Source organism: Telmatherina bonti, assembly GCF_933228915.1.
Source record: "Telmatherina bonti genome assembly, chromosome: 13".
NCBI classification, from domain to species: domain Eukaryota; kingdom Metazoa; phylum Chordata; class Actinopteri; order Atheriniformes; family Telmatherinidae; genus Telmatherina; species Telmatherina bonti.
In genome coordinates, this window is record NC_136611.1 from 4,485,134 (window position 1) to 4,496,039 (window position 10,906).

General features: G+C 41.5%; 1 protein-coding gene across 1 annotated transcript; it reads right to left on the bottom strand.

The window, feature by feature from the left end:
• Window positions 1-4,345: 4,345 nt before the first annotated feature.
• Window positions 4,346-10,137, bottom strand: sub1b (SUB1 regulator of transcription b). Its single transcript, XM_079251514.1, has 5 exons — window positions 10,066-10,137; window positions 5,892-5,964; window positions 5,226-5,345; window positions 4,730-4,838; window positions 4,346-4,646 (listed from the first exon to the last, which is right to left on the bottom strand). The coding sequence occupies exons 2-5, from the start codon at window positions 5,958-5,960 to the stop codon at window positions 4,567-4,569; spliced, it is 378 nt and encodes a 125-aa protein (XP_079107640.1). The 5' UTR covers window positions 5,961-5,964; window positions 10,066-10,137; the 3' UTR covers window positions 4,346-4,566.
• Between the last annotated feature and the right edge of the window lie 769 nt (window positions 10,138-10,906).

Below are 10,906 nucleotides of genomic sequence, written 5' to 3' on the forward strand. Positions count from 1 at the left end.
GAACATGTAAAACCTGCAGCAAAACATCCAAATTTTGCAGAACATGTAAAACCTGCAGCAAAACATCCAAATTTTGCAGTAGAACATGTAAAACCTGCAGCAAACATCCAAATTTTCCAGCAGAACATGTAAAACCTGCAGCAAAACATCCAAATTTTGCAGCAGAACATTTAAAACCTGCAGCAAGAGATCCAAAACTGAAATGAAACATCTATGACCTGTAGTGAAAACTCTGCAACCTGCAGGGAAATATGTAAAGCCTGTAAGGAAACATGCAAAACATCTAAAACCTGCAGTAAACATCTAAAACCTGCAGGAAAGCATCTAAACCAGCAGGACCGTGGCCCTGAAGGGCCCCGAGTTGCCCATCCCTGCTGTAGATCATTGTATCTGAAACCGTGCGAATGATTTAAGTTTTCTTTCACAAAACACTGTTGTTGTTTGGGGCTCTAAAAGGTTCCGTGTCTGTGGTTCCAGATGAAAAGACAGGATGAAGGCAGGAAATGTTGGAAATTTCAACAAATCCATGCAGGAAGCACTGAGCATGTTGCAGCGTTGCCGTGAGGAATGCATGTCTAAAGGTGGGATGTGGGGGTGGGGGGTGTTGAACGATGTTAATTAGAAGTCATGTTGATTTATAGTCTATTTAAGCTTATCGTCGTCACGGCTACAAACACCTTTCCCAGAAAGGAGGAGGCAGACCTGAAACCGGTCGTCTCTTCTTTTCAGCCGCAGCTAATTGACATTCCTGTTGTCAAAGTAACGAGCCAATAGCACATGGTTAAGCTCAGAAGCGTGATACTTGTTTCCATGGTAACGGCTAGTGTAGCGGCAGTAATGACCATGAGACAGCTCTTTTAACAATGGTCTATTTTTACATTTAAACTGGTGGTGGGGGGGGAATCAGGAGGGAACAGGTACCTCAGGAGCAGGCATCCTTACAGAAACATGGAAAACACCAAAAACAGACGTTACAGAGTTAAATGTGAAGCAGATAACATGCTGTCATCCCATCAGAAAAGTTACAGTAAATATTTACATGATCATTCATTTCAATCTTTTTTTCTTTTTACTTCAGATGACGTGTTTAGTTTTGCTCCCACCAGGTAGGCCTACTTCCTGCCATTTTATCTTCACCTGGAGTTCTACATGCTCCTCCTCTGGCTGGATCCATGTGATGTCTGTCATCAGCCGCATGAACTAGAACATCCTCATCCAGAGATGTGACTGATTTAACTCTGTTGCCTCCACCAGAGATGAAAAAACCGGAGTGTTTCCAGTCTGGATTTTAACTCTGAAACTGCACTTTTACCACTTTTCAGCTACAGTCTATAAACAACCAAAACTGGGAATGTTGTCATCTTCCATGTTTTCATCTACACTGCAGTTTCTGATGATGCTGAACTAAATATTTTTGTTTATTTTTTTGTTCCGGTGGCCACGCACATTTAAGCCAAATCCAGGGTATTTTTGGTACTTTTGGTTCAGTTACAGGACTCAAGTGTTTTATGGAGGTCTATAGCTCTTGTTCCAACCAGGGAGGTCTACAGCTGTAACCAGACTGACTAAGAGCCATAGTGCCGTTGAGCCATGTATTCCTTTCAACCTCAGCTGTGATGACTTTATGAGTTTCTTTGTAAACAAAATAGTTTCCATCAGGAAGGAAATCAGAAATAACCTTAACACTACTAATGCTATTTCATCTGCAGCAGCCTTAGAGACGTCTTTAGAAGCTGATTGTAATTTGGACCGTTTCTTGCCTGTACAGCTCTCCGAGTTAACCAACATAATAGCTTCATCTAAACCTTCAACCTGTGTTTTAGACCCCATCCCAACCAGATTATTCAAGGAAATATGTTTCTTAATGATTACACCTGTACTGGACCTGATTCATTTCTATTAATAGGATATGTACCTCAATATTTTAAGACAGCTGTAATTAAACCGTTGCTTTAAAAAAAACAACTCTGGATCCAGGAGTTTTAGCTAATTATAGACCAATATCTAATCTCCCCTTGTCTAAAATTCTTAAGAAAACAGTTTCAACCCAACTATGTTCCTATCTGAGCAGAAACAATCTGTTTGAAGAGTTCCAGTCAGGATTTAGAGCTCATCATAGCACAGAGACAGCACTGGTGAAAGTCAGTAATGATCTTCTCATGGCCTCAGATAAAGGACTTCTATCTGTACTCATTCTTTTAGATCTCAGTGCTGCATTTGACACTATTGATCACAATCTTTTGCTACAGAGGCTGGAACATTAGACTGGTTCCAATCATATTTATCTGATAGATTTCAGTTTGTAAATGTAAATGATGAGTCTTCCTCACACACCAGGGTAAGTCATGGAGTTCCTCAGGGTTCTGTACTTTTCACATGCTTCCCTTAGGAAATATCATCAGGCATGGTATAAATTTTCATTGCTATGCGGATGACACTCAGATCTACCTCTCCATGAAGCCAGATGAAACCAATCAGTTTCTTAGAATACAAAGATGTCTTACAGACATCAAGACCTGGATGACTCTGAATTTTCTCCTTTTAAACTCAGACAAGACAGAGGTCGTTGTCTTCGGCCTGAAAAACTTAGAACAAAATTATCCAGTTTTGTAATTAATCTGACTCTTGAACTGCCTTCTTCCACCTGCGTAATATTGCAAAAATTAGGGGCATCTTGTCTCAGAAAGATGCAGAAAAATGAGTCCATGCCTTTGTTACTTCCAGACTGGATTACTGCAATTCCTTATTTATGGGTTGTCCCAAATATGCCCTGAAAAGTCTCCAGCTGATCCATAATGCTGCAGCGAGGGTTCTGATGAGGACTAGCAGGAGAGATCATATTTCACCAGTTTTAGCCTCTCTACACTGGCTCCCTGTTAAATCCAGGATAAAGTTTAAAATTCTTCTCCTCACATATAAAGCTCTCCATGACCAAGCTCCATTGTACATAAAAGATCTTATAGTTCCATATATTCCAAATAGAGCACTTGGCTCTCAGACTGCAGGTTTACTGGTGGTTCCCAGAGTCTCAAAGAGTCCTATGGGAGGAAGGGCCTTTAGCTATCAGGCTCCTCTCTTATGGAACCAGCTCCCACCGTGGGTTCAGGAGGCAGACTCCCTCCACACCTTTAAGATGGAGCTGAAAACCTTCCTTTTCCATGATTCTTATAGTTAGGATATGAGCATCTCCTGAGTTGGAGTCTGCATGTACGGGACCCAACTGTCCTGGTTCTGCTCATTGCTCTTATAGTTATGGGTAGTCTAGCCATCCATTACTTATGTAGCAATGGGGATGTTACCTGATGCACTGAGAAGTACCTCGCTCTATTTCTCTCATATATTAATGTATAAATATATGCAAAAATAGCCATCTCTAACTTATTTCTCCTTTTTTCCGCAGGTCTTCCTGAATAAGTGCAGTTGTACATGTTGATCTGTCTTTCCTGTCCTCTCCACCCCAACCAGTCGAGGCAGATGGCTGCCCTCCCTGAGCCGGGTTCTGCCGGAGGTTTTCTTCCTGTTAAAGGGGAGTTTTTTCCTTCCCACTGTCGCCTCGTGCAGCTCAGGATGGGGGATTGGATCCAAGTCATGACTCGATGCAATCAGTTGATTTCTATTATAGGACATGTATGAATTGGCTCGAAATGTGTATGTTGATTCGTGTATGTAAAGCGCCCTGTGACAACATTGTTGTGAGGTGGCGCTATACAAAAAAGTTGAATTGAATTGAATTACAGCTCCTGTCCCAACCAGGAAGGTCTACAGCTTCCGTCATAACCAGGGACGTCTTCAGCTCCCGTCCCGACTAGGGACGTCCACAGCTTCCGTAACTAGGGAGGTCTACAGCTCCTTCAGCGCTGCCTCACATTCCTTGTGAGTTTTCTTCTCTGTTTGCACATCTGTTTCATGAGACAATCGGTAAATATTTTCCTTTTTTTTTACAGCTTTGCATCAGAGAAAGAAATTTAGGCATTTGAACATCTTGTTCTTTCCCAGGTCCAGCAGACTTTCTGTTTTCATGCTGCCGGCCTGTCTCTGAGCTACACAAAGACTTTGTAAAGCAGCAGCTGGGTCAATATTAGACCCCGAGACAGAGTAAATGCCATCCTGGATTATTTCCTTGAACAATCAGGATGGAGCAGTGGGGACCCGACCATGTTTGAGACCACCGGGGGAAAGACTTTTCTTTTCTTAGCTGCCGGACATGTTGGCTGTTTCAGTTTTCATTGTTTATTTTGTATTGATCAGCATTGTTTACCTGCTAGAAAAACATCACATCAGAGGAAAGAATGGCTGTTGGTCCTGTGGTTTACAAAGATATGAAACAGGATGATCAGCTAGTGTATTATTTTTATTATCAGTACAAAAACACGTGTTTGGGTGCTCTCTGCCCACCACCTCCTCATCCTCCCACACCACAACCAGAACAGAAACACACAGGATACAGAAAACTAAACCTAGAAACTACAAACAACCCATAAGAAACAATCTGCTGGTTTTTACAAAACTAAGCAGTCCAATCAGATCCACATCCAATCAGATCATCAGGAAACAAGACAGGAATGATTATGTTCTCTTGACGGCATCATCAATCTCTGATATTTGGTCTTTGAGTTGGTTCCACTGTTCTGGGTTCAGAGAGATCCCTGGAGAGTAAAACAAACATGTATCAGACCTGAACTCCGCAGCAGGTAAATGCTTTGCATATTATTGATCTTCAGGTGATCACCTTTCTTCCCTGGCTTCATCTCGCCATCCTGGTTCATCCAGTACTCCCTGATGTCGATCAGGACTTTTCCTTTGAAGTCTCTGACACTGACATACCTCATCTTCCCGATCTAAACAAGCCAGAGGGAACTAGTTATTGGTCACATGTGGCTGGATTTGGTCAGATGTCATCGAATTTGTTTGGAAATAGTCGGATTTGGTCAGATGTCATCGAATTTGTTTGGAAATAGTCGGATTTGGTCAGATGTCAACAAATTTGGTTGGAAATAGTCGGATATGGTCAGATGTCATCGAATTTGGTTGAAAATAGTTGGATTTGGTCAGATGTCATCGAATTTGGTTGGATATGGTGAGATTTGGTCAAGTAAGGTCAGATATGGTTGGAGTTGGTTGGATATGGTCAAACTTGGGTGGGTGTGTTCTGATATGGTCAAATTTGGTTGTATTTGGTAAGCGTAGCTGTAAAACTGAGCTTCGTCATTGTTCCCTAATCCCACCTGGAACATGTTGTCGTCCCCGTTCCCACCACTTCGGGACGAACCGCTCGGTTTTGAACTCTCCCCACTTTTTGGTTTCTTGGCTGTTTTCTCTGGTGGACTTGACTTCTTCCTCTTTGCCTACAAACAGATGTATTTCATCATCATCATGTTTGAAATTTGTCATCCAGATGTGAGGAAGATTTCTTAATGACAGGGCTGTTGCTAGCTCTATGTGGGGCAAACCCCCCCAATTAAACAGTTCACATTTTTACAACAGACGTTATCATCCATCGACTTTCCTCTGATCACCGTCTGTAACTACAGACATCCTGCAGCGAACACGGCTATGTCCCGCAGTGGGCATGGCCATGTCTTGGGATTTTTATTAATTTCAGAGTTTATTATTGTTAAATGTATATAACACTATGATGTGACCTTTACAGTTCTGGGATTTTTCTTCATCCTGACCACCCAGTGTCCTCCTACATGTCCTAACGAATGTTAGAAGCCGGCTTTGAGCCCACAGAACTGATTTTAATAAAACGGCTTTATGCGGCTTGACTGCCTCGTTTTAACCATTTGGTTAAGCGAGTCGATGAGAATCCATAAAGAAATTGGTCCCCCCCCCAAAAAAAGAAAGAAAGAAAGAAATTGGTCCACGAGGAGTCGGATGAAATCACCAACCTTAGTCTCGACTTCGCTGTCAGAGTCACTTCCAGACGTGGAGGACAGGACTTCCTTGGATTTTGGCATTTTTCTGAAACAGATTAACAAAGATCAGCCTCGTTCACCCAGCTCCTCTCTGAGAATTTCCTTCTCCAGGATGAAATCTTTCCACACCGCATGTGGAACGTGTCGGAAGAGGAAGAACGTGGAGTTTCTGGTTGGACAGAAGCTGCGTCAGATGATCCAGATGCCAAAACACTCCATAAAACAGCATTATTATGTAAGGTATGGCAGAATTATTCATCATTTTTAAAAAGAAATTGAGATTTAATACACTGCAATTAACAAAGAGCGCAATTAATTTTTATGTTACACAACTAGACTGTCCACTTTTACAGATTCCACTCCTTCAGACTAACTTCCTGTCTCCTCTTCATAGTGTCCTCCTAATCCTACTCAGCATCAGGTCTGCGCTGGGTTTCATTACACACACACGCTTATTATCATTCACTCACTGCTAGAGAGGTGGGGAAGGAGGAGGAGGAGGAGGAGGCAGCTGCAGCAAAGAGAGGACAGACGATGGAGAGGACACAGGAACCAGGTGTTCGCACCTGTAGGGGATGCAAACCCATCAAACGTTTCCAGGTGAGAGGGTTCGACACATTAATAGAACGGGTAGAAGACAAGGAGAAGACTGGGGGAAGATGAAGAGAAGAAGTAGTGAAGACAAGGAGAACACGAGGGGAAGGTGAAAAAAGGAAGAGGAGAAAACAAAGAGGCAACACGGTAAAGATGAGATGACGACAAGGAGACGGCCAAAAAACGAGGCAAAGTCAAGGAGATGACGAGGAATAGAAGTGAAGACATTAGAAACAGAAGTGTGGATGATGAGAAGACGTGAAGACAGGATGAAGACGAGGTCCTGGATGGAATACAGAGCAGCTCATGTTTACGCGTCGAGTGATCGTCCTCCGTCTCATGGAGGAAAAATATTTCTTCATGAACCTGAAAAGATGCTGAACTTTAAAGACTGAACAACATTACTGGTCAGTTCCTGCATGGGATTCAGGCCTGATGTGGACCCCTTAACAGATGATAATCTGATCTGGTCTGTACTGGGAACGTGACACAGCACTGGTCTCTGGAAGATGGTTTCCATCTGCAGACCCAGAACAGATCTGAATGTTGATTGTTTTCTAATCAATCCGTTTTAAGGCCTAAACTCCAGTCCTCCAGGGTCATGCAGGTTTTTAGATGTTTCCCTGCTCAAACATACGATGATGGGTCACTATGAAGAATCTTCCAGGTAAATTTGTTAAAAATCAGGTGTAATGGAGCAGGGAAATATTACTTCCATTATTTATCACATCTTCATCACCATCACCACCATGTTGCTAAAAGACCTCTATTTCCACCTGAATATGATGATGAAGTCACTTCCTGTTGGCAATGTCCAATCAGGAGGATGTGCAGAAACATCCGGTAAAAGCCACCGTAATGTGCACTGACGTGCTTTTTTTACCTGCTGAACCAGTCGTTAAAAGGTTTAACCCCCTCCCTCTAGATCTATTGTTTCCATGATGCATTTTTATTCTCATCAAGCGATTTGAGTTGGAGTTGCTTCTGTCTTGAGGATAAAAGGTAAATAGCAGCATACATAACTGAAAACAGTTTCTGTTGTGTTTGTTTCAGTGCCAATAGGTTTCCAGTTAGATGAACTTCAGGGATTTTCCTACAGGGATCTGTACTCAGCTGACTTTTTTTCTTTTAATATGAAGGAATTCCTGTTGTTGCAATGTAGCATCATGTATTAACTTAAATCTTCCTGCAAGCTCAAGCTTCATATTCAGCAAAAACTCTGAATAATTTGCAAACATAAAGTGTAAATATGTAAATAGTTTATGTTTTGTGTTTGTTTCAATGCCGGTACGAAAGCTGACCTGAGAAAACGACATGCAGAGGAGGAAAGTCTTTGTCACAGCTGCGTTTTCAATTCAGTTTTTTGCTAATTAAAAGCAATATTTCTACAGTTTCTACTAAGGCTGCAACGATTTGTCGACAAAGTTGACAATGAAAATTCATCAACGAGAAATTTCATTGTTGCGCCACATTATAAACGCCGTAACAGCTTTGCAAATAAAACGCTGCACCAGGCAACTTAACGCCATTTACCAACCACGGCTTTTCAGACAGTATAAGAACTCTAAACACCAAGCGGACGACGCAAAGCACCACACGAAGTGCTGGGGGCAGTATTGTCCCGCAGCGTCTTTGTTTAAACAATGAAGGAGAAACTGACGGGCGGCGCAACCTATTTCCAAAGTATGGGGATATTTAACATTAAACAAAGTGTCAAACAGGTTAAATGTGTCATCTGCCAAGCAGAGTTGGCGTACCACGGCAGCACGACAGTCCTGCATGATCATCTGGAAGGAAAGCACCCCGGAGTCATGGTTTCCAGCATTCTGGATGGCAAAGTTAGCATTAGCGAGTAGTGATGTGCTGTTGTTATCTCTGCCAGAGAGGTTATGTTTTTGCCGCCGTTTATCTGTTTGTGTTCAAGATAACTCAGAAAGTTATGGACAGATTTTCATGAAATGTTCAGGGGTTGTTGGAAATGTGAAAAGGAAGAAATTATTTAATTTTGGTGGTGATCCTGATCACTGTTTGGATTCAGGAATGTTTTAAAGGATTCTGGCCCTTGTTTACCAACAAAACAAGGTTGTTGTTTTTTTTAGATGTGAATTTTTTCAATTCTACCAATATTAAGATGATAAAATATTTTATTTTGTTTTCCTTTTGAGGCAAATTCTGTACAGCTTAGATATGACACTATAGCTAAGTTTGAATATTTCTAAATAAATTAGTCGTAAGATGTTAAGCTTAAATTTAATATTCAACTGGTTTGGGAGTCGTTCTTTTGACTTACTTAAGGACATTATGTTGTGACTGGGAATCAGGGGGACATTCTATGATGCAGATGAAATGAAATGGAAGCACAGATGGTGGGCGGGACAGAAATAATCCGGACTAATCAAAAAAATTATTTACAGATTAGTCGACTATTAAAATAATCATTAGTTGTAGTCCTAGTTTCTACAAACTACAATAGTAATTTGCAGGCATTTCCCTTGAATCGCAGCTTCTCTTTCTAATTCCTTGTAAAACTCTGTATTTCGCTGTATTTTGCAAACAAAGATGCCAGTTACATTTTTCTCTTTAATTATTTGTAAAATTTCCATCTCCTCCTCTGCTCACACACATCACACCTGAAATAAACCAGTCAGGTCACCCACCATATGTCTTTGGACAAATAAATATAAAAAAGTGTTTCAATTACATAATTTTAGCCACATAATCTGACAATTGAGGCTGAAAACATCATGTCTGGATGGTGAAAGGGACTAAATTAGAATAAAAAAATCTCATGAAGCATCAAAAGTTAAATTTTTTCACGAAAGAAACGGAATAAAAAGACGTGTCGGGGCTGATCTATCAGGTAGATTTTAGTTTTATAGGATCAGATCCATCTACCTGGATGATGTGCATCTTCTGCAGGCTGCATTATCAGATCATGTTTACTGGATCTTCTTATTTATTAAATGTGTGAACACTTAATGCATCCAGATGTATTAATCTTTCTAACTGGGCTCACTAACATGATTTGATAGCAGCGTTCATCTCGTTCAAACCGCATTTTTCCGGTTAAATCGGCTAATTCCCAGCTTTTTCTGCCCTAACCTGAAAATCATTCAGGCTGCAGCTTGCATTTATTTATGCTCCTTTTATTTATAATCATTTATTTGATCATTGATGCTCCGTTTTCCCCACGCCAGACTTCACACAGTGTCCTCAGAGAAAACTGCGTTTTTTTCCGTTAATCATGCGGTTCATTCTGGTCCGTTTGACTCAATTCAGCCGCCAGCAGTTAGCATGCTAACTGCTAACTAGCATGCTAACTGCTGGCGACAATTCAGCACTGGTGTCGCTAGCATGCTAACTGCGGCTGCATTGTCGCTAGCAATTAGCATGCAAACGTTAGCAGAGCTGCGTCGTTCGCTACTGTTCGCTTCTTTAGCTTTGACGCCACACCACTGAAAATGTGTAAAAAAAGCAGACTAGTTACTCGGGAAAACAAACAACAACTAAGACTCGATTTCGACGGGGTTTTTTTTGTAACGTTAATGCTTACATGATGTGATGTAGTAGCTTGGATCTGTTAGCAGGAAGCAAAAATCAGCGCTGGGATGTTCCTCTTCTTCTGTGGTTTGAATGCAAGATGCGGTGGTGGTGTGCTGCTGCCCCCTGCAGGCGAAATCCACCCACTACCAAACAATTAGCAGGAACGGTCCAGTTTCTGGAACAATACCAGTTGAATAAATTAATCAGTCATATATTTCTTAATAAAGAGCTTTCACATACCACAAGGCAACCAAAGTGCTTTACACAGAGTAATAGTCAAAACAGAAGAAACAAAAAAAGGCAGAAGATGGTACTAGGACTTGCCACAGTCTGGTGCTCATACCCTCTGGAATTAAGGGCCAACATAGAGAGATAGAAGAGATAGAAGATTTAAAATTACCAGACCGAGACAAGTCCCGAAATAAGACAGAAACGAGTCCCGAAACCAGACTGAGACAAGTCCCGAAATAAGACAGAAACGAGTCCCGAAACCAGACTGAGACAAGTCCCGAAATAAGACCGAGACGATTCCAGAAATAAGACTGAGACAAGTCCTGAAACCAGACTGAGACAAGTCCCGAAATAAGACTGAGACAAGTCCTGAAACCTGATTGAGACAAGTCCTGAAACCAGACTGTGACAAATCCAACACCAGACTGAGTCAAGTCCCAAAATCAGACTGGATAAGTCCCAAAATCAGACTGAGACAAGCCATAAAACCAGACTGGGACAAGTCCCAAAACTAGACTGAGACAAGTCTAGAAATAAGACTGAGACAAGTCCCGAAACCAGACTGAGACAAGTCCCAAAACCAGACTGAGACAAGTCTCAAAACTAGACTGAGACAAGTC

What these genes read in the sequence shown, in the direction of transcription:
- sub1b (XM_079251514.1), bottom strand. Translation starts at nt 5,960, where the DNA reads ATGCCAAAATCCAAGGAAGTCCTGTCCTCCACGTCTGGAAGTGACTCT. An exon ending in ACAGCGAAGTCGAGACTAAG is followed by an intron (nt 5,346 to 5,891) that starts GTTGGTGATTTC and finishes ATCTGTTTGTAG; the next exon opens with GCAAAGAGGAAGAAGTCAAG. An exon ending in GGGACGACAACATGTTCCAG is followed by an intron (nt 4,839 to 5,225) that starts GTGGGATTAGGG and finishes TGGCTTGTTTAG; the next exon opens with ATCGGGAAGATGAGGTATGT.